This window comes from Neodiprion lecontei, chromosome 6 (genome assembly GCF_021901455.1).
Source record: "Neodiprion lecontei isolate iyNeoLeco1 chromosome 6, iyNeoLeco1.1, whole genome shotgun sequence".
Classification (NCBI taxonomy): Eukaryota; Metazoa; Arthropoda; class Insecta; order Hymenoptera; family Diprionidae; genus Neodiprion; species Neodiprion lecontei.
Genome location: NC_060265.1, coordinates 5,487,457 through 5,511,298, shown reverse-complemented (window position 1 = coordinate 5,511,298; position 23,842 = coordinate 5,487,457). Strand labels below are relative to the sequence as shown.

At 41.2% G+C, this 23,842-nt stretch overlaps 3 protein-coding genes across 6 annotated transcripts; 1 reads left to right on the top strand and 2 right to left on the bottom strand.

Moving 5' to 3' along the window:
• Positions 1 to 322: 322 nt before the first annotated feature.
• LOC107221106 (tumor necrosis factor receptor superfamily member wengen) lies at positions 323 to 8,041 on the bottom strand. Of its 3 annotated transcripts, none has more exons than XM_046742695.1 (6): positions 7,061 to 8,034; positions 5,964 to 6,088; positions 4,437 to 4,922; positions 4,000 to 4,189; positions 1,748 to 1,876; positions 323 to 1,173 (listed from the first exon to the last, which is right to left on the bottom strand). In XM_046742695.1, the coding sequence occupies exons 2-6, from the start codon at positions 6,003 to 6,005 to the stop codon at positions 959 to 961; spliced, it is 1,062 nt and encodes a 353-aa protein (XP_046598651.1). In that variant the 5' UTR covers positions 6,006 to 6,088; positions 7,061 to 8,034; the 3' UTR covers positions 323 to 958. The 3 variants fall into 3 exon arrangements, with proteins under 3 accessions (XP_046598651.1, XP_015515483.1, XP_046598652.1); XM_046742696.1 differs by having other exon boundaries at positions 1,162 to 1,298; positions 7,061 to 8,041; XM_015659997.2 differs by lacking the exon at positions 5,964 to 6,088 and having other exon boundaries at positions 7,061 to 8,032.
• Positions 8,042 to 10,350: 2,309 nt separating this feature from the next.
• Positions 10,351 to 13,281, top strand: LOC107221108 (transmembrane protein 41B). Its single transcript, XM_015659998.2, has 5 exons — positions 10,351 to 10,851; positions 11,232 to 11,358; positions 11,426 to 11,554; positions 11,744 to 11,942; positions 12,062 to 13,281. The coding sequence occupies exons 1-5, from the start codon at positions 10,668 to 10,670 to the stop codon at positions 12,368 to 12,370; spliced, it is 948 nt and encodes a 315-aa protein (XP_015515484.1). The 5' UTR covers positions 10,351 to 10,667; the 3' UTR covers positions 12,371 to 13,281.
• LOC107221147 lies at positions 13,266 to 15,715 on the bottom strand. Of its 2 annotated transcripts, none has more exons than XR_006904853.1 (5): positions 14,506 to 15,715; positions 14,153 to 14,414; positions 13,856 to 14,083; positions 13,646 to 13,775; positions 13,266 to 13,541 (listed from the first exon to the last, which is right to left on the bottom strand). XR_006904853.1 is itself a non-coding variant. In XM_015660044.2 (5 exons), the coding sequence occupies exons 1-5, from the start codon at positions 14,840 to 14,842 to the stop codon at positions 13,450 to 13,452; spliced, it is 1,029 nt and encodes a 342-aa protein (XP_015515530.1). In that variant the 5' UTR covers positions 14,843 to 15,709; the 3' UTR covers positions 13,266 to 13,449. The 2 variants fall into 2 exon arrangements, 1 of the variants encoding a protein (XP_015515530.1); XM_015660044.2 differs by having other exon boundaries at positions 13,876 to 14,083; positions 14,506 to 15,709.
• Between the last annotated feature and the right edge of the window lie 8,127 nt (positions 15,716 to 23,842).

Here is a 23,842-nt window from a genome sequence, read left to right as displayed (position 1 = left end):
ACTACGGTGTAATGGGTACAAGATAAATACATAAGTGATTATGTATATAATATATATACATAGATGAATATTTAAGAAATATACACACATGTAGATATATCTAGATACGAATTTATTTTATTATTTGAAAAAAATGTTGACTTTCTGAAATTTCACGGATAAACCTATACAACGAGTAATCACATGTACCAGACGTAATATTTTTAACATGAATCCTTGGCATGTGATCAAAATATCTTGTTCCGTAAAAATAGATGGATACTATAATATGCTGTAAAAAAAACAAAAAAAGGAAATCCAGCCAAAAAATCAAATTCGTAAATTGTTTTGTAATTTTAGTTGTACGATTTTATTTATCATTGATACAGAGCGTTTATATTACAATATTTATTAAAACTATCAAATAAATAGTGAGTTTCATGAGTATAGGTACTCTAATCAGCGAGAGACGCTTACTGCTCTAGATATTCCCATCTTAAAGCGCGTCGTCGACGACGCAACTCCGTGTATATAATATTACATACATATTACTAATTATCGTTAGTACGACAATCGTCAAATACTTTTCAAAGCGAATCTTTTTCGGATTTGTTTGTACGCGGTACTTGTACAACTAAGACGATATTTAAAAAAAAAGGGGGATATAAAATTGTATGTGACGAAACGCAGTCCGCGGGTTCACATTCTTCCTGCACCATTGCAGCGTGCATTAATTATAAATATCGCAATTCATTTCCTCGAGACTGTTTATAAACATTGAAGGGGACCCGCAGTGTCTGTAAATTGTGAATTGAATATGTAACTTGGAAACACTTATACATGTGCTCATGTAAACGATTAAAGCTATCTCCCATATCGCCGTACATAAACTAAGCTGTGTATTTATGTATCTGCAATCATGTGTGATCCTTATATCTTATATAACAATATCTTGAAGACGTCACGCTTATAATAGGTATTAGGAGCGATTGGCCTTATGGCTTAGAATACTTTCGATGTTGCGGTGTATCTGAGCAATTTGCGCTCTTCTGGTCCTCGGCGTTGACGCAGGCCTTCTCGGTTCTCGCCCCCCGGGTCCTCCGGGTGCCTCCTCGATGTAGAGGTTTCCTCGACCTCCCCCGTCCTCCACGTGTTCGTGCCATCCAGCGACGACTGGCGTTTCCCGCTTCCGGTCTGAAACCCCGCGTATAATACCGCAATCAATGCCGACGGTTTTTATTATACCTCCCGTGATTGCCGGCCCCTCTTTGTCACCCCATCGCGCACGTAACGTACGCCCGATTGAAAATATTATACACCTGAATGACAAACAATCGGCACGAACCTTAAGCCGCTTGTTAGGTATTGGGCGAGTGTAGCTGTTTATTGGTGTATACAGCATTGGCATATTCATTGATTACATTCATTCATAATAATTTCTTATTAAATATATGTTATTATATGTGACTTAGTGAGCGGTTGACCATGACATTTTTTAATTTCATCAAAGATTTTATCTATGTAAGTACGACACTTGAAAATCTTCCAAAAAATTTACAAATTATTGCAATCACTCGTCTTTGCCCTATGAGTTTTTAAACCCATCTGGAAAATATCCAAATCAACTTTTGCGAACCAAGAAAAATAGAAACACTCCGTTTTCGATCATGGTCAACCGTTTACCGAGTTTGCGCGGAAAGACCCGTACATATACTGCATATATGCGATATATGTACACAAATACGTGCTGCTGGCAACAGATTCTCACCAAGTAATTTTTCCAGGTATTGACACCTCGTCTCAGGATCGCCGGGATTCATCGGTGCTCCTGCGGTTAATTCGGCCAGCTCGGCTTTTACCATCAGGTTCAATCTCGCTGAGATTTCCTCCAGACCGGCTGCGAAGGTAATAAATTAACAATAAATTGTATCAATTTTTTCGCTCATCGTATGTATACCTATAAATTGGGTTTTCAAATGTTGCGCTGATAAACTTGCGGGTTTATATCTGCCGCACCGTAATACGAGAAATACAACCGAGTTAGCTACAGTTGCAAGACTTTCAGCATGAAAAGTAGGAAAAATCGAGATGACCAAATATCAAAATCTGAAATAATCGCAATCAGAGTGGACGGGTCTAATTCCTGAGGCGTTTTACAGTGTCTCAAGTTTCCAAACCGTTATACGCCCCAGCATTGGATTATATATGATGCAGTATAACGAAGCCTAGCGGGCAGAGTCGGTCGAATAGAGAGTCAGGTCGCGTATCCTTCAGGTAAATGGACTAAACTCTCTACAGCCAACGACCACCAGGCGTCGATTGGTCCCACCGCGTTTGTCGAGAGCCTAATAAACGTCGGGACGATCGTGTTCCAAAACGCGGGTGGCCGGTCGTAAGTTAAAATCGCTTTATTTTATCGTCTTTTTATTTTTCCGTTTGCCGCGGGTACGCTGAAACGAGGTACACGCAAAGATTTACAACGCTGTTTCATCCTCGAATAGGTTATACGTAATAACTTTGTACGAACCGGGTTAGTCTTTTCCTCGCATGCTTTTTTCAATCCTCTTATTGGAATCGCTCGGGGGCTTCGGAACAATCAGATAAGAACGAAATATATTACAGCGCGCCGCTCGCGATCCTCGCCATGCACCTTTTTTTCTTTTCCCCTCAATCGAACCAGCTGCATGGAGATATTTGCTAAAGATACCTCTGCAGCTTGATCCTGTGAAACCTCGAGGCCCCGTACCTAAAATCCCGAGAAGACCAATTCTTCGTATCATACAATCCGCATTACCGTAATTTGTGTATGCTGTGATGCGCGATCGCTTCATAGCGGTTGTACATTTTAACTACGCATGCGTACCGCGTTGGGCACGTGACAAGTGAATTAACAAGCGATTCTTACGCCCGTTACGATGTTATACATATTTTCTTTCAATTTTCTGTCAAATATTTCTATAACATACGTATAACATGCAAGTACCTACGGACGGTAAGACACGCTACATCTACGTTATTAAAGATCGATGTGGAATCTAGACTGACTTATTGTTAAAGACGAAACGATTGTCTATGGCCACATTTATCGCGGTGCAGACACACGGCGTTCGAAAACGATTCAATTCTATGTAGGTATCCCCACCTCCTCCAGAGGAGCATTTAAGCCTCACGGTTAACGCATCGGTTATAAATATTTAACGTGCCGGTTTCTCCGTTTGTTTCACACCTCGAATATACGTATAGGTATGTATGCGGTTATGTAGGTGCTCCGTAAATTGCACATACTGTATAGCGTCTCAATAAACTTCCGGTCTTTCGGCATTAACGGGTGTATAACTATTATGATTTGTAATTCTTTTTTATTTTATTGTTTTCCTGGTAGCATTATCGCTGTACGAAAGTGTTTCTCGTGAAGGAGAATGAAACTGAGTTAAGTCTCTTGTCATGATTTTTCTAATCTTTGTTGATTTTTCGGCTCTGCTGTACAGCGCGGCGGACGTTACAGAGAAATATACCGCTGTTTTAAATTCATTATTCATCTACGGTGTGGGCTACGTGAACGTAGCACGAGCCGTAGAGACCCGTGGTGTGTAAAAAGGGTTGCATGTATGCACGCATACGCGTACGGGAGATATAAATTTTTATACGACATTATGCCGTGCGGCGTAGTGTTTTATACCTAAAACCTGTAACTATACTGCAGTACCCCGCGTTATTATAGTATTGATAGTAGTGTAAGATAGGCTACGTCACATCCGGGCGCGGTAGGTCGAGCCAAGGTGAGGCGAATCCGTGAGCAGCTCTCTAATGAAAAACCCTTCTTGCATTTTAACTAAGCGGCGTTCAAATCGTCCACTACCCGTTGAAGATTTCATCGGCGAGATTAAATAATGCTCTACCATAACACCCACGGGAATTTAACCTGCGCGCGAAAAAGGCTTCAATTCCATACTGCAAACTCAAAACTGATGGAATTTTCTTTTCAGACCCCATGATTATTCGATCCAGACCTTGACTTACCTGGCTCGAAGTTTCTCTTCATGCGTCGCCACTGCCTCGCGTATACGAGGGCCGAGCAACCGGCGACCAAGAAGAAAATCACGCAGGCACAAACGGCGAGGACCAAAGCGCCCGTCTGCCAGTCCCATGGGATATCGGTCTGGTCTCTCACCTTTCTCCTCTCTTGGGGGGAATAAATCCTACGCTCGGGCTTCATGGCAGAAAAAGGACGATTCGTTAATCACCGAATCACATGATATTTTTTAAGCAGTTTGCAGGTGGGTTTAAAATTATTATGTTAACTTTTACGACTACGTATCCAGCGTCGGATCTCAACTTGTCGTTCCACCAGATTATATCTTTCTAAACTGTTGTGATAAGATCATCCCCCTCCACCTTTTAGCTATAGCAGACGCTTGTATTGACATGAACGGAATGTTTTCAGAAATTTTTCTCACCTCTTCGTCCCGGGGATCGAAGCCTTCGTTCTCCTTGTCATCTCCGAGCCTCGCGTCTCCGTCGACGTTTACCTCGTCGTCGACGTTACCGCGAGGCGAGCGAAAGGGCGTCGGCGACCTGCGTCCGGAGTCGTCTTGTCCCGCAGCGACGTCGGGGAAGGTCCATATCATCTTTGATGTCGCTGCGGCAACGGTCCTCGGCTGGCTGGTCTCCTGGCCCTTTCTCGTTGCCAGCCAGGACCAGTCTAGCTGCAGTGCCGAGAGGGGGCCGCAGACAGTGTCCTGATGGACGGCGCATGGCCTGAGAGTAAATTCCGTGGCGCACTTGGTGCAAGGTAAACAACGCCCGCTCTTCGGCTCCCAGAAGCCCAACCCCGGCTGGCAAATCGGCTCCCCGGATATCTCCGTTTTCAGGGCTCCAGGAAACGAGCCAAAAAGCGCCAGGGTCACCGCAAGCAACCCGCTCGCACCTCCCCCCAGCATCACCTGCTCAGTCCCGAAAATCAAGAAGAACGGGGTTACGACCGGAAAGGAAAGGCCGCCGGTCTGCACACTTCCCCATGGCTAAGGCTGTACCGATATACAAGTAGGTATGTGTGAGATCATACACAATAGTCACCCACCCAGATAATGGAATTTTCCTGGTTTGTCGTTGGTGGTCGATCGCGCGATTGACCGGTTTATCTAGTCCTGTATCTGATCAATTACTTAGTTACATTTGGAACGATGTGCAGGTTTCGGTTTATGAATAATACCCGTATTATACCTGCATTTGTATTATCGCATTCCGAATGAAAAGGTATTCATACGTTTTGTTTAGCTCGAGTAGTTTTTTACCACGACAAAAATGAATTATTCAATCGATTCATAGAAATTTACCTTACAATATAACGGGCGGGCCTTTGTTCGTCGAAAAGAAATCTTTTTCTTTTTTTGTCAGTGCGGCCTGTGGGTGTATATGTATAAACAATTGAAACAGGTAACTCCAAATCTTTGATTGCCAGCTTTGATCGGTGATCAAAAAGAATTTTCCTGATTAGATCGATAGTCAGGAATACGCGCAGTAGCGATGCGTTCTTTTCTTTTGTTTCTCTCGTGAAAAAAAGTCTTTGGCATCCGGACAATTATATTACAAACTTGTACATTGTACTATGGTTATACCCGGCTCAGCTAATCGTAAGCTTCGCTTCTCCGCTCCGTCCTTCGAGGACCGATTTCATCGCGGATGTAGCCGTAATTACGCCGTATCCGAACCGGAAACGGAGCCAGTCGGAGCTCTTATTCGTTCGAGTAGGCACGAAGGATGCCTCGGTATATTATAGGGTACTCGTGATCTTTACCGCTGGGTCTAATTTACCTTTTATCAGAGTCGAGCATTAAAAAATTTGAATTATTATACATCACGCGATACGGCCTGTGATTATTACGGTGCAATTCCGTGTAGGCATACGCTTGCATCGGTTATTTCGAAATCATCGTATCGCGATTCTTGTGGTAAATTGATTACAGCTGAATTATATTGTGTACCTGCGGTTTGTAATGATGTAGCGCGATGTCAGCTCGAGCCATATATGGCTGGTCAGTTTCTCTTCAGTTACTTAAAATTGCGCTGGCACATCGTGTCATACTTCGCAGGGCGCGGGCACCCATACCTAATCGAAAAGCGATTTGTTTCATTTATTATTCACAATCAGAATGCAACGTTATAATTTATTCTCCTTACGGTCGATTCGCTCTTTACCTGCGCCCATGAACGTGAAAAACCGCCCTCATATCTACCGGCTTACGATATTTATACGTGCATAAATACATGTGGGTGTATATCGGCCTACGGACGTTAAACGTGTATTTGAAAATTTCAACATCGTTTCGGGAATACAGCTCGATTCTTAACACAACGCGTAAAATTATAATAATAATTGAGAGTAAATCAGCTGAGGCGTCGTTCTTCCCGGCTGCGGCATTATAACGATTCCACCAGCGGCGACTCGACGCTCGCGTTTTTATTATTTTTGATTACCTCAATTACGGCTTGGGTCATCATCCACGCACCGCGCGACATGGGCATATACACGTCTTAGATGTATTCATACGTCTCTTCACAAGCGCCACGAAAAACGTAAAAAAAGCTATATTAAAGAAGGGACTTGGAAAAAAAAAATTCTTTCCCCCTCCCCCTCCCGTGAGAATTTCAATTGTTTATTTCCAACGTTTTATTATCTCACGATGTATAACGAGCATCCTACGCGAGATGTTCGTCCCTACCACATTTTAACAGGCTTATATTGGTGTATACATTATAAATATTACCTATACAGTACCTATATACCTATCTATAACCCGGGAATGTGCGGCGGTCTGATTTTTTCTTAACGGTTAACAGACGCGTATCAATACATCTATACACATTGCACCTCGATTATATACACATACATATATAGACCTGCTATATAACATATTTTTATAGCATATAATCTATATCGTCCGCTGTATGAACATTATAGGTATATTACATGTATTACAAGGAAATGTAGGTGTGCAGTATCGGTCCGTCGAAATTATAGATCACATGCATAGGCGTGTATGCGTATGTGTGTGGATAGATATATACATGCCATACGTACGCTGTTTTCGGTGGTGCGCGGTCTGTCATGATGTAACTTGGCTTGCCGAATATTCCAAAGCGGTCCTTGAATCGCAGTTTCGCGTCTTCACCCGCACTCCGTGTTGCAATTGTATAGCGTTACAAGTACGATCGGATTGTATTTAACAGGTTTAACGACAGTCTATCGCCTGGCGTTTAAGTTGTAACAAGTTGAATTGAAAAGCTTTTCTAAATACGCAAGAACGCACGCACGCACTCGCGGCTTACGGAGCACTGCAGAAACGGCCGCGCACCTTAGTTACAATGATACATTTTAATATAACGCAGGATGCGGATACGTCGCAATGATTTATTAGAGGTAAGTATTTGCCCGCGCATCAGTCCCGCGATCAATCACGTTTAAATTATTTTATATTTTCAGAGCGTACAGCGTTATACCCTGCGAAATTATTCGCCATGTATCCCGGGCGAATACAGAAGAGATTCGAAGAGGCTGCAGAGGCCGACTGGAAAGAAACAAGGAGAAATAGTCCGTGATGAACTGGAGAGAGGTGAGAGGGTGATGGAGAGGGAGAGGGAGCACGGGCAGTCGTTCAAACAAGAGCCTCCCTCTCGCACTGCGATATAACTCTGGAGTCAAGTCGACTGGCTCGGGACTGACTTGACTCTCACGACTCACGGCGATCCTCTGGCACCGCGGCTGCAGCAACGCGACTAGTTTGACGGGTTCAACCAATTTCCGTTCACGACTAAATGCGCCAGCTCAGGCTGCGACGAAAGAACCTTCGCCTCGAGAGCCAAGAGAGACGGGAAGAGCATCGAGAGAGAGAGAGAGAGAGAGAGAGAGAGAGAGAGAGAGAGAGAGAGAGAGAGAGAGACACACAGAGAGAGAAATGAATAGAAAGAGTGCCAGGGGGAAAAACGGCGAGAGGCAGGAGGGCGCGGATAGATCTTCCTCAGCTTGAAAATTCGGAAACGTTTTGGAAACATTTATCTTACAAGAAGACCAAGAGCTTGGCCCGGAAAACTTATTGCCGTTTAATTATTCCTGCCGATAGATCATGCGAGTGCATAGAAATTGTCGCAATCGTCGCAATCTTGACACCGCGCGTTATGCCCATCGCCTCTCTTCGACTCTGTCAATCTTTTGACTCGTAGTATACTATTTCTTATCTTTCCTGCATTGATTACAACTGTTTGTACAGCACACGATGCTCTTCTACGGGAGATAGATACGAGTGAGGATACGCGAGACTACCTCGAGAAGGTCCAAGGACAACCCTTGCTTTATAGAATCGTAAATTTTCTCAGTCTCCGGTACGAACGAAAACGAATCGATCGATTTCGAACTGTCAGGAATTCATTTTGAACAGAGATCATTCTCCTTTTTATCATGTGAATTTCTTCAATTTGCTACTCCGCATTCCTTACAGCTAATACAACTTCTCGAATTGAAATCACCAATATTTTTACAGGCAGTAATGAAATGTTCATTTTTTTTTTATTTTTATTTCGTATTATATCTAAGAATATGCATATAAATTAAGTGAAACTACGCAAGTATACAGTTCCATTTGTAAATCTTTAGAGATCGCAGTATCCTTAACAACTCAGCGATATCTCTGATGATGTGTCCGCTGTAATATCCTTGTAAGATGTAATTTCACTCCATAAACGGTATATTCAAGTAGTCGTATAACAACAACATTTTCGATCCGAAACGTCGCATTCGGGATTTTCTCTTTCTTGCCGCCCCCGCCTAGCGCGTTCTCATGACCCCTTCGTCATCCAAGACCGTCTTCCAGGCGGCAGGATATCCCTATAACTATTCTGAGACTTGGGTCCGCACACGCCGCGCACGTAAACCGCAGCATCTGGATTTCCTCCGTCATTGAGTCTCTCAGATGTTTTCAACTGCTGTACGGTAACTATTCGTTCCGGTCAGGTTTTCCTTCGACGATCTTTGCGCCTTCCTGGAGCGAGAGGGACTTTCTTTCCCCTAATTTGCAAGGGCGGAAGATGCGAAGAGACGAATAAAATAGCGGTCCATCCCCCATCCCCCATGGTTCAGTCTGCACGAGTTTGTAAATCTTCGGTCCTTGACTGCTGCTTTTGGGATATGCTTCCCACGCGGTGAGGGATAGACTGCCGAGATTTTCGGCATTGGAACGCGGTGCTGGGCTGGATGGGAAGCAGGAGCGGCAAGTGAGCCAGCAGTGAAGGCGCGCCACGCGGGCCGACGCGCGCGATGCTGGAAGAAAAGGAAGTACCGAAATAGACCAAATATTCTTCATAATTCCGATAAAAAAAACCCACCGAACGCCCGAAATATATCGCGGGCGGAAGCTGCTCCACTCCACTCCGCCGCTCCACTTCACTTCACTTCACTTCGCTTCGCTACACTCCGACAACGAATTTGTACCCATACTGTAAACATGCAAGGCTTTTCCGCTTTCACGTACAACTCACGTTTGTGTATCCGTATCAACTTTGGATAATTTCCAATTTTTTTTTTTTTTATCTAGATAGTAAAAAGTCTCCTTACTGTTCGCTACAGCAAACGAAACATGCAATCAATGATTTTTCCACTTTTCTCCAGTCCAAATTTACTATATTAAACTTTTTATCCACTCGTTTGCAGGAATAACGAAGCGAGATTGTAAAAGGTTTTTATATATTCAGAATCAAGTATGCTGCGAGTAAACTTGCGAAGATATCGATGAAGACTTGATCTTTCGCAAGGATTTTGAATTTCAACAATTTGCTTTCAATGGGAAATGGATCGTTGTTTTGTGAGATTCGTTGCAAAATCTTTAAAAATATTCATATAAATAGAATGTGTTAATCCGTTTTCCTTGATTAAATACATTATGTATAGTACTTCCAATTTTCCAACAGTGAAATATACAGATACACATACCTACAACACGATGATCTACAACGTTGATTGTAGTTATTAAAAATCATAGAGTTACATTGTACATATCTATAAAATATAATAATCTATAAACAGGGGACAAAGTTGAACTGCCCCTTTAATTACAAGAGATGTCAATTTAATTACTCCTCGTTGCACAGCTGCGAGAAAACAATTGGACGTCACAGATAAAGAAGTTGAACTAAAGTAGTAGCGAGTTGAAAACGAGTGTTTCGAACGGCTTTCACCATATCCCTTCGTTAAGGTCTGAACGCATGTGTATACTGATTAGAATTAATCCAGACAATTAGCCAAGTAATTGGTCAAGCCCTTATACGTCAATTCGCTGTAACCTTTAATCTGAAATTGTTATTCAGACACGGCGAATTGAACCGTATCATTCAAATAGGAAAGTCTTTCGTAATCAGTATGTATAAGCGCGTGTGCTTTTTTTGACCCAATATTATACATCTTATATCTACGATAACGATGTAATCTGAGGTCATGTGGGTATGTAAATAATTAAGCTGTGAATCAAATTCTCTCTTCCGAAAAAACCATTCGGTATCCGTTTATTTGACGCGACTTGCGTAATATCAGTTGATCAAAAGTTAACACTGATCTGTTATTTGCGGATTGCATTGTATCGCGGAGCTGTGAAAGTCAGATTGATTTTATAAAATTCGTAGACCTCACGTGCGGTTATTCAATGTCAACAATGGTTAGCCCGCGAAATGACGGTGGCTCCGTTGTCACGGTGCGGACGACGGGACTAACAACTTACATAGTCATCGAGATAGCAGAGGAATTCCTCGCAAGGAAGTTTGATTTTGAAAACTTCGTCTCGACGGACTTAAAACACACAATGAATGCGAAAGTCAAAGCAAAGACAGGTGAGTTGTATAAATTAATTGTCCCAGTATCCAGATTTTTAGGTCTTTCATTGACCGTTTCAAAAATTATGATAATATTGTTCTAACCTAAAAGTACTTTTCACGCAACAGCTTAATGTAACTGTACAGAGTCCCGACGAGATCTCCAAATTATTTTTAAATTTGGAAAAATTTTATGACGACCGGTTATACACTGCATATTTTACTTCTTTTCAAATACTTGTGACTCGAACGTGACTCTGGATAAACATAACCTAGATTCCATTCCGAAGCGTATTTGATAACGAAGGTATCTTTATGCCTTGGTGACTGCACAAAGGGGCTGCACGTATCAGGATGACTTTCAATAGTTGAACTTTTTCGGTTGTACTTTGTTTCAGTACCACCAAACGAATTATTAAACAGTGAGACATCGACACAACAGGCAATATTCACTGTTGGGTTAATCTTCTGTGCTTCATTGATAGCACTCTTCTACGTGTACGCCAGCTTTCCAGAGTTGGCAGAGTAAGTATAAATCAAGTCATTCGTAATTCTGTTTTGTCAAGACTTATGATAATTTTGATTATCTTAGGGATGAAAAAAAGGATATGAAACTTCCGTTTGACATCGAGGATGCCAAGAGCCTTGGTAAACTGTTGGACAGATACAAGGATCGATACTATTTCCAGGTTTTGGCGGGTCTTTTCATCACCTACATATTGTATCCTTATAATATATTTCCTATATTGAAATTGTTTCATACTTTCATTTTAACTTTTTCAAAAGATCATTCAAAGCTTGGGCTCATGTTGGTTAGTATCAGTAGAATATCACCTACAATGCAGCTTTTCACCTCCACACAAATATCAATGTTTTCCTTACATACTTTTTTTTTCACTTTTGCTGACAGCCTACAGACATTTGCTATTCCTGGATCAATATTTCTTTCAATTTTATCTGGATTCTTGTTTCCATTTCCATTGGCGCTGGTACTTGTATGCACCTGCAGTGCAATCGGTGCAACGTTGTGCTACCTTCTTTCATCTATACTAGGAAGGAAATTATTGTACAAATACTTTCCTGATAAGGCAAATGAATGGGCTGTAACAGTGAGTATCAGCAATTATGATACCATTTTCATAGAGTTTGAGTTATTTTTTACTAATATGTATAGGCGTTAGACTAACAACTTGGAATTAGTTTGAAACGAAATAACTCTCGATTCCAGGTCACCAAACACAAACACAATCTACTAAGCTACATGTTATTCCTTCGAATGACACCACTGCTACCAAATTGGTTTATAAACTTGGCAAGTCCAGTTATTGGAGTTCCAATGATACCATTTACGATAGGAACTTTTTTTGGCGTTGCTCCGCCATCGTTTGTTGCTATACAAGCAGGTCAGACTTTGCACAAGCTAACTTCATCAAGGGATGCCTTTTCCTGGACTAGTATCATAGTACTTTGTTTATTTGCTGTCTTGTCTTTGGTGCCAGTTGTACTGAAGCAAAGATTTAGACAAAAGTTTGACTGATTTAAATAATATAGTTATATGTGTTTTCAAGTACATTCCTTTCAATATACTGTACTGCGGTTTTTCTCAAGAAAATTTTTTCACCGCTGTTTGGATAAAGGTATAATTGTTGATCACCATCAGTAGTTTTCTTATAGACAATTTATAATTTACTGCCAAATTTTCAGTGCAAACCCTACTTGAACGTATGGATTAATGTTGTATTTGCTACTCTGAATCGTAAATTCTGTATATTGGATTAGTTTGTCTCCTATCAACTACATTTTCAAGCAAATGCCTGTTTGTTACCCATTTAAAGAATCTAGTTACCGTGTTGAACTGTACATCGTATTCGGTTATTATTTATCGAATATGCAGGTTCAATTTAGAAGAAATTATAAATTATTTATTATTTATATATATTTTTAAGTTAAAAGAATAGGTACAATAATTACTGACTGAGTCAGCAATACAACCTTCAATGGTGTGTCCTGTATGACGGAAATGACCGGAATCTTGGTAGTAAATTTTTACCAAATGTATGATAAAATTCGCAAATAATTACGTAGTATAATTAAATCGACGTCCTTATTTATTTTTACCAGATTCCATAGTCATTACCAATTTTGTTTAGAATGAATATCCCTTCATTATCGCCACGTGAATTCTTCTTTTTATTGTTAGTACATAGTTTGTGTTTGTCTTTTCCAAGAGATTGATCTTATCTTCAAGGTTATTTTTATCATGATAGAAGTTTCACAAGACAAATTAGGTAACAGTAGTTGATTAACCGCTACGTTTTACCCTTCATTTATCTTGTTCTTGTTGTAAATACATACATCATGAGTCTGATGAACGAGCGTGTATGTGGTGATAGGATAATGTATTGTTCGTATTTGTTAATAAAAATCACATGAAAAGTGTAAACCATATATTGACCAAATTTGCAATATACAACCATTCTTGCATAAAAATCCGTTCTTAGTATCTGAATAAATTTCACATCATTTTTCATCAGTACGTAACGAGTTTTCCTCGTCTTGTTAAAATTATTTTCAGCGTGAATATGAATTTTCATAATAAAAAAAAAAAGGTAAAATTCAGCAAAATGACGTGAGATAGCTTATGGAAATCGAAGTAGAGTTTACTGCAGGGAGACTGACTGGGCGCCAGTACCACCAATTGTACCATACTGCAACAAAAATAATATAAATCAATGCTTTGTGATATATTTCCGCTAACTGGTAAACATTTCATTCATGTTCTAGTTCAGTATTGAATGAAAAATCATTTTACATGTTTGTCTAGCTGTTAATAATACTGTCGATGATCTGCATTCTTGCTGACATTCAGGACTTGGTACTAGCTTTATCAATCGTTCACCGCTCCCACATCTTAGTACCACATTGCTGCACTCTGAATTGGGCTATAATAAAAGGTTAAACGTGCTGTGATTGGTTTTTTATGGCAAGCAAATATCGGTAAGCGATAGATTAATTGAAATACCGTAAACTCAATGTAATTACTAAAATATAAGCCGGAGATTTTGGCTCGTCAATCATAACAAATTTCTCTGTACTCTGGCCCCACCAATCTGGCGTTATAGCTGGTTTGGGAAAGAGTTTTCTCAAAAGTCGTCCAGGCTTCATGCGGTTCATCCTCCAGGTAATGTGAGTAGTTTTGAACGGTGTGGGATACAAATCCAGTCGGTTTGTTGCAACATCGTTAATGACTCTGAGAATGAAAGGCAATCAAGATAGTCAATAATTTTTTCATGCTGATTAAATATCTTTGTTCTTCTACCTGTAAGAATTATTGTTAGAAGTAATTCTCCCTGAATCTTCGTCGAAGACTTTTTTGTACGCAGTGTACATATCCACTAGGTCTATGAAAGTTACTTTTCTCATAGATTTGGATCTTGTGAATGGTAGCGCAACATTCAATGACCAAGAAATATTCCGACCACTCAAGTCTGGAATCGAATGAACTGAATTGCAAGGCTGACAATCCATATCAGCGACCTGAAAATATGGATTTTCCAGCAGGCACCATTCATCATACCATTCTAAAATAGCAGAAAAAGGAAACATTAGACAGTTGAAAGAGTGAGGAAAGAGACATAATAACGAATATTAACTATAGTGTTTTACATTTACCAGTTATTGAGGGGTATATATCTAATATTGGGACAGCCAATTGGCGGAAAAACTTCATTCCCGGGTAAATAAAATTCTGTGAATTTCTCATCAGCAGGTTCATAGTAGGGGGATGATTGTAGGATATGATGCCACATAATACGGAGAGAAGCGTAATAAGTAATGTATATTTGAAAACAGCACTTGACGAGGTGGAGCGTTTTTCATTACCACTTATCTTTAATAGTTGAAAACATTCTTCAAAAACTTTGTTTACTTCCGATTCGGGAATATTTTTTTCGAATGCGTAACGCTTTATTTCGCAAACGTGACGCTCGTAATCATTAAGATCCACCATGGCTACTGATATTTGAAACAATTTGACTGCAGGCGAGTTACAAACATTATATGAAATTCTTTCGTCCCGAGAGGAGATTCACTGCACTAATTTCGCAAACTAAACGGCATGAATGACTACGCTACTATCGTATGATACGGAATGTTAACCAAATTTACCAAGTGATGACTCTGATGACTACTAATCCTAACCTAATCAATAATGAGGCCACAAAACAATGATGGAATCTGTTTGACTACCGGAGTATTGAAATTTCGACCGTATGCCAACTGTACAACTGCTTTTGTACCCAGCAATGATACTCTTAGTAAGAACACTGGTCAATACGGATTTTGGCCGTCATTTAATTGAATTATAGACTTTTTGTATCTTACATTCGTATTGTAATATATCATTATACGACACAGTACATATTTGATACTATTATTGACGGTTATCACGTGAAAGTAGTATAACTACTATCACTAAAAAACTAACAATTGCTATGTGATGCGATCTATGTACCCTCACATTTGTATAAATTTTACACGACATTGACAGCACAAAGATTATTTAATTTGTCGATGTGGAGCGGGTGAAGTTAGGGCAGTATTTTTCAGAATCGTTCCGAAATGGACCGAAAAATGCAAACGGATAAGCATTACGATTTACGTGAGTTTCGAAGTAAAAAGTTTTTCTGCTTCAGAATCGACCCTTTTGGTCTAGACCGTCTAGACTAATTGGACTGCGCGCAATCGATTACTATCACAAATTTAAGTCGGTATGGTATATCACAGAACTGATTCTAGCATTTTTCAAATTCTCTCAAATTGACAGCAAAAATCTGAAGAGGTGGGGAGAGTTCTTACTTCGTTTGTGAGTATCTGAGCCAAAAATTTTTTGTCTCAGAATCTATTGGTTCGTCTCTTCCCGGTCTAATGGACCCCGAGGAAACCAAGAGGGCGTCTGAATCGTTCTGGGACCAAACGCTTTCAAAATACAAATAAAATTCAGAGAAATTGAATTATTTATTAATTTCATTTCAGGCTACAGAGAATAGTAACATTATAAAATCACTCATAATATATCGTATCGTACACAGGTTCGTTGCCCTTGAAAGCAAGCTGTAACTTAAACCGTTGAGTGAAGAAAATAAAGACTGATACTCCTGGGTAAATTTTTGTGACCAGTTTTCAACGGGCAAGTGGGCCCAGGTGGACCTGGGAGCGTAGGAGGGTTCTGCTCTATCGACTCTACCCAACGAGCTTGCACCGACATTCGTACCAGCCAAAGTAGTGTCGGTATGAAAGCTTGAGATTGAGTCGGTACAAAGTGAGTATGTAAGACTACTTGTCAACTGCGACTTATTGTTAGAAATGTCGATCAGCTCGATCATCCCCGTGAGAAGAAGCTTGACCTCGTCCACCGCCGACGGCCGTCAACCACCTCCGACCATCACCGACCACCTTCGTCCTTTTCGTCCACCTCGACCCCCTCCTCGTCCTGCTCCGCCACCGCCCCCTCATCGTCATAGTCGTCCTCGTCCTCCTCGACTAACTTCGATGACCGCCAACCACGTCCAGACACCTCCTACCACCTCTTGCCATCACCAACCACCATCTACCACCCCCTATCACCTCGTACCAGCGTCTACCGCCGCCAACCAGTTCTGAACACCTCCAACCATCTCCGACCACCTTCGTCCTCTTCGTCCCACTGCTCCGCCATGTATTTACATTACATACTGTTCATAATTATTCCAAAAACTTTTCATTTGCTCTCTCGATCTTGAATTTTCGTTGGCATAGAATCGAAACGCTGTTTTAGCTAGTCGCGAAGTATCTACATTGGGTAGAGACAAAGAATTGATTTGCGAAAATTGTTCGGATGGAAAAAAATTCAGAGTAACTGTAATACATCACGGGTGCGCTAATTTTGATCGAGATGAAATGGATGCTCCGTATATGAGAGAGTATTTAACGAAGTGTAGTGATTTAAAGACCTAATAAGGTGATAGGGAGAGAAAGAACGGAGCTTCTTGAAACTTTAAGTGTATATTAACACACATTTGAAAGGTACGAGCAAAATTTTTGATAATCCAACTGTCGCAGAACGGCAGCGTTATTACTTGACCCTTTAACTGAAGAATATATCTTTATTCAACGGCTGACTATCGAAGGGGCTAGCCGCTTGAGTCTGGAAAAGGCAGGAAGGATAAAGTGCGTATATCTTGTACGAAATGTGAAAAGTAAAATCATTACACATCATATCATATCATCAGACATCATACATCATACATCACATCATACATCATCATACATAGTATTAAAGTTCGAAACCAAAGTTTGGGTGTTCGGATGTTCAGAAAGTGACGTCACTAAAATTTTTTTTTCTCTTGACGTCATCAATCTATATAGACGAAAATCAGCTAGCCGAATTCCTCAGTCTGGAAACAACCGCGCAGTAGAGCGGACGGATGAGAATCGCGCTCCGCTAATTTCGAATACCGGGTTCTCAACCTCTTGGAGCCTGCGCTCCGGGTTTGCTTCTTGGTGCAACTCGATTTCAGGGACAAGCGCTCCGTAGTTTCTGCGCTCCGAGTTCACTACCTGGTGAAACTTAAATTCCAGGACAAGCGCTTCGTGGTTCCTGCGCTCCAGGTCCGCTACCTGGTGAAACTAGACTTCCAGGACAAGTACTCCGTTGTTTCTGCACTCCAGGTCCACTACCAGCGGGAACTCGACTTTACGGACAAGCGCTTCACAGTATCTGCTCTCTAGATTCACTACCTGGTGAAGCTTAACTTCCAGGACAAGTGCTCCGTGGTTCCTGTTTCATGTTTACAGTTAATTATTTCAATTCATTTTTCGCGCAAGCACAAATTCAGTAACTATAAATGCGCTAATGAAATTTAGTATATTATCAATTAATTAATTAATCAATTATATTAATCCTCACATAATATTTTTGATGTGTTCTGATACTTAAAATATTTATTACTATTCCAGGAATGATCCGAGGTGGTTAGCGGTGGTTGTTGGAGGTAGTTGGCGGTGGTTGTTGGAGGTAGTTGGCGGTGGTTGGAAGTGGTCGGAGGTGCACGAGGAGGAGGACGAGGAAGACGAGGAGAACACGGTGGACGCGAAGGACGAGGATTTGTGCTCGGTCAGTAAAACATTTTTATGATATTTGCTGGCAATTGTAATTATATTTCATCTGAAATATTACAAACTTGTCACGTTTACAATAAATTATTTCAATTCATTTTTCGCGCAAGCACATGTTCAGCAGCTTCAAATGCGCTAATAAAATTGATTAGATTATTAATTAATTAATTAATTATATGAATCCTTACGTAATGTTTTTGATGTGTTCTTATACTGAAAATATTTATTGCTATTCCAGGTACAACCTGAGGTGGTTATCGGTGGTTGTTCGAGGTGGTTGGTGATTGTTGGAGGTGGTCGGAGGTGGACGAGGAGGAGGACGAACTGAACTGAGTCTCAAAGCCCTGTTGACACAAAAGCAGCTATTCGATAGAAATTATAGTTTATAGTTTACACAGCCCATTGCATGATATTTCATTATAAATACATATGTTTCAATGTATTTAGAAATAATTTATCAAATATACAGAGGTCATGTGCTAATAATAAATGAATTGATTCGACCGCAGTTTGATGTATTCATTAGAGCTTTAACAATAAATTTAAGCCTTGTTACTTCTTTTATTTTATTATGGATAATCAAAAACATTTCCGACTATTCGTGCTGTGAAAGCATGGGGATTAAGCCGAATGTAGCAAAAGATTAGAAACAGTGTATGTAGAGTACGGGTATTTTTCTAATAATGCAAATAGAATAGAATACCACGCCTTGCGAATTAGCTTTCCAGACAGAGATGAATGATGAATTTTAAGGACTGCATTATCGTTGTTGAATACTCTATGCCTCATGGGAAAAGAAAATCTGTAACGATAAAATTATACACCGGATCATCGTCGACTTTAACTTTTGAAATGTCCTACAATTTTCGAATCCCTCCTACCTCCCCCTGCCACCTCCCACCATCAATGGCCACTTTCGACCATCCCCTATCACCTTCTGCCAGCGCCGACCACCTCCTACCATTTCCGAACACCTCCAAACATCCTATTTACCTATATTACTAGATTAGCTATGATATGAAAAGAGAAGAATTATTCATTTCGAAATGGGATTCTATTCGACGCGCGCTCGATGTATTCCATAACATTAGTATTCATAATTATTCCAACAACTTTTCATTTGCTCTCTCGATCTTGAATTTTCATAGGCATAGAATCGAAACGTTGTTTTAGCTGGTCGCAAGTGAAGTATCTGCGTTGGGTGGAGGAGCAGAATTGTTTTTCGAAAAGCATTTGGATGGAAAAAAATTCAGAGTAACTGTAATACATCACGGATGCGCTAATTTTGAACGAGATGAAATGGATGCTTCGTATATGGGACGGTATTTAACGCTGCGTAGTGGTTTAAAGACCTAGAAAGGTGATAGGGAGAGAAAGAACGACGCTTCTTAACACTTCGAGTGTATTTTAACACACATTTGAAAGATACGAGCGAAATTTTTCATCATCCAACTGTCGCAGAACGGCAGCGTTATTGGCCGACCCGTATCTTCAGTCAACGGCTGACCATCGAAGGGCCTGGCCGGTTGAGTCTGGAATCGGCAGGAGAGATAAGGTGTGTATTTCTTGTATGAAATGTGAAAGCTAAAATCATTATACATCATATCATATCATCATACCTCATACATCATACATCATACATCATACATCATACATCATACATCGTACATCATACATCATCATACATAGTATCAAAGTTCGAAACCATAGTTTGGATGTCGGACGTTCAGAAAGTGACGTCACCAATTCAAAATCAGCTAGCCGAATTCCTCAGTCGGGAAACAACCGCGCAGTAGAGCGGACGCATGAGAGTCGCGCTCCGCAAATTTCGAGTACCGGGTTCTCAACCTCACGGATCCCGCGCTTCGGGTCCGCTACGTATTTCGAGTACCGGGTTCTCAACCTCCCGGATCCCGCGCTTCGGGTCCGCTACGCGGTGAAACTGGACTTCCAGGATAAGCGCTCCGTGGTTCCTGATTCACGTTTACAATAAATTATTTCAATTCGTTTTTCGCGCAACCCCAAATTCGGTAGCTGTCAGTCCGCTAATAAAATTTCTCGACTTCCAGGATAAGCGCTCCGTGGTTCCTGGTTCACGTTTACAATAAATTATTTCAATTCGTTTTTCGCGCAACCCCAAATTCGGTAGCTGTCAGTCCGCTAATAAAATTTCTCGACTTCCAGGATAAGCGCTCCGTGGTTCCTGGTTCACGTTTACAATAAATTATTTCAATTCGTTTTTCGCGCAAACCCAAATTCGGTAGCTGTCAGTCCGCTAATAAAATTTCTCGACTTCCAGGATAAGCGCTCCGTGGTTCCTCGTTCACGTTTACAATAAATTATTTCAATTCGTTTTTCGCGCAACCCCAAATTCGGTAGCTGTCAGTCCGCTAATAAAATTTCTCGACTTCCAGGATAAACGCTCCGTGGTTCCTGGTTCACGTTTACAATAAATTATTTCAATTCGTTTTTCGCGCAACCCCAAATTCGGTAGCTGTCAGTCCGCTAATAAAATTTCTCGACTTCCAGGATAAGCGCTCCGTGGTTCCTGGTTCACGTTTACAATAAATTATTTCAATTCGTTTTTCGCGCAAACCCAAATTCGGTAGCTGTCAGTCCGCTAATAAAATTTCTCGACTTCCAGGATAAGCGCTCCGTGGTTCCTGGTTCACGTTTACAATAAATTATTTCAATTCGTTTTTCGCGCAAACCCAAATTCGGTAGCTGTCAGTCCGCTAATAAAATTTCTCGACTTCCAGGATAAGCGCTCCGTGGTTCCTCGTTCACGTTTACAATAAATTATTTCAATTCGTTTTTCGCGCAACCCCAAATTCGGTAGCTGTCAGTCCGCTAATAAAATTTCTCGACTTCCAGGATAAACGCTCCGTGGTTCCTGGTTCACGTTTACAATAAATTATTTCAATTCGTTTTTCGCGCAACCCCAAATTCGGTAGCTGTCAGTCCGCTAATAAAATTTCTCGACTTCCAGGATAAGCGCTCCGTGGTTCCTGGTTCACGTTTACAATAAATTATTTCAATTCGTTTTTCGCGCAAACCCAAATACGGTAGCTGTCAGTCCGCTAATAAAATTTCTCGACTTCCAGGATAAGCGCTCCGTGGTTCCTGGTTCACGTTTACAATAAATTATTTCAATTCGTTTTTCGCGCAAACCCAAATTCGGTAGCTGTCAGTCCGCTAATAAAATTTCTCGACTTCCAGGATAAGCGCTCCGAGGTTCCTGGTTCACGTTTACAATAAATTATTTCAATTCGTTTTTCGCGCAACCCCAAATTCGGTAGCTGTCAGTCCGCTAATAAAATTTCTCGACTTCCAGGATAAACGCTCCGTGGTTCCTGGTTCACGTTTACAATAAATTATTTCAATTCGTTTTTCGCGCAACCCCAAATTCGGTAGCTGTCAGTCCGCTAATAAAATTTCTCGACTTCCAGGATAAGCGCTCCGTGGTTTCTGGTTCACGTTTACAATAAATTATTTCAATTCGTTTTACGCGCAACCCCAAATTCAGTAGCTGTCAGTCCGCTAATAAAATGTCTCGACTTCCAGGATAAGCGCTCCGTGGTTCCTGGTTCACGTTTACAATAAATTATTTCAATTCGTTTTTCGCGCAACCCCAAATTCGGTAGCTGTCAGTCCGCTAATAAAATTTCTCGACTTCCAGGATAAGCGCTCCGTGGTTCCTGGTTCACGTTTACAATAAATTATTTCAATTCGTTTTTCGCGCAACCCCAAATTCGGTAGCTGTCAGTCCGCTAATAAAATTTCTCGACTTCCAGGATAAGCGCTCCGTGGTTCCTGGTTCACGTTTACAATAAATTATTTCAATTCGTTTTTCGCGCAAACCCAAATTCGGTAGCTGTCAGTCCGCTAATAAAATTTCTCGACTTCCAGGATAAGCGCTCCGTGGTTCCTGGTTCACGTTTACAATAAATTATTTCAATTCGTTTTTCGCGCAAACCCAAATTCGGTAGCTGTCAGTCCGCTAATAAAATTTCTCGACTTCCAGGATAAGCGCTCCGTGGTTCCTGGTTCACGTTTACAATAAATTATTTCAATTCGTTTTTCGCGCAACCCCAAATTCGGTAGCTGTCAGTCCGCTAATAAAATTTCTCGACTTCCAGGATAAACGCTCCGTGGTTCCTGGTTCACGTTTACAATAAATTATTTCAATTCGTTTTTCGCGCAACCCCAAATTCGGTAGCTGTCAGTCCGCTAATAAAATTTCTCGACTTCCAGGATAAGCGCTCCGTGGTTCCTGGTTCACGTTTACAATAAATTATTTCAATTCGTTTTTCGCGCAAACCCAAATTCGGTAGCTGTCAGACCGCTAATAAAATTTCTCGACTTCCAGGATAAGCGCTCCGAGGTTCCTGGTTCACGTTTACAATAAATTATTTCAATTCGTTTTTCGCGCAACCCCAAATTCGGTAGCTGTCAGTCCGCTAATAAAATTTCTCGACTTCCAGGATAAACGCTCCGTGGTTCCTGGTTCACGTTCACAATAAATTATTTCAATTCGTTTTTCGCGCAACCCCAAATTCGGTAGCTGTCAGTCCGCTAATAAAATTTCTCGACTTCCAGGATAAGCGCTCCGTGGTTCCTGGTTCACGTTTACAATAAATTATTTCAATTCGTTTTTCGCGCAACCCCAAATTCGGTAGCTGTCAGTCCTATTCAAGGTATAACCTGAGGTGGTTATCGGTGGTTGTTCGAGGTGGTTGAAGGTGGTCGGAGGTGGACGAGGAAAAGGACGAGGAGGACGAGGATTTGTGCTGGGTGAGTAAAACACTTTTATAATATTTCATGGCAATTGTAATTATATTTCATCTGAAATATTACAAACTTGTCACATTTACAATAAATTATTTCAATTCATCTTTCGTGCAAGCACATATTCAGTAGCTATGAATAATCTTATACAATTTATTATATTATTAATTAATTAATTAATATTCCTATAATATTTAATGGCAATTGTAATTATATTTCATCTGAAATATTACAAACTTGTCACGTTTACAATAAATTATTTCAATTCATCTTTCGTGCAAGCACATATTCAGTAGCTATGAATAATCTTATACAATTTATTATATTATTAATTAATTAATTAATATTCCTATAATATTTAATGGCAATTGTAATTATATTTCATCTGAAATATTACAAACTTGTCACGTTTACAATAAATTATTTCAATTCATTTTTCGTGCAAGCACATATTCAGTGGCTATGAATAATCTTGTACAATTTATTATATTATTAATTAATTCATTAATTACATTAATCCTTACACAATATTTTTGATGGTTCCTATACTAAATATATTCATTACTATTCCAGGTATTACCCGAGGTGGTCGGAGGTGGACGAGGAGGAGGACGAGCTGGACGAGGAGGAGGACCAGGTGGACGAGGAGGAGGCGGGGGGGTCGTGGGAGAGGACCTCTTCCTCTCCTCAGAGGAGGGGAGGGGGAGGGGCAGGGAAGGGGGAGAGGTGGGCGGGGAGGGGGAAGGGAAGGGAAGGGAAGGGAAGGGAAGGGAAGGGAAGGGAAGGGACGGGAAGGGACGGGAAGGGTGGGTGGGGCCGGGGGGAGGGGGGGGAGGGGGGGGGGGGGGGGGGGGGTGGGGCGGGGGGGGGGGCGGGGAGGGGGGGGGGGCGGGGAGGGCGGGCGGGAGGGAGGGAGGGCGGGAGGGAGGGAGGGAGGGAGGGAGGGAGGGAGGGAGGGAGGGCGTGGGGGGGGGGGGGTGTACTGCTCTTTTTTTAACTCTAACGGGCTCGCATCGACATCCGTCCTCCTCTCCCCCCCCGCCCTCCCTCCCTCCCGCCCTCCCCC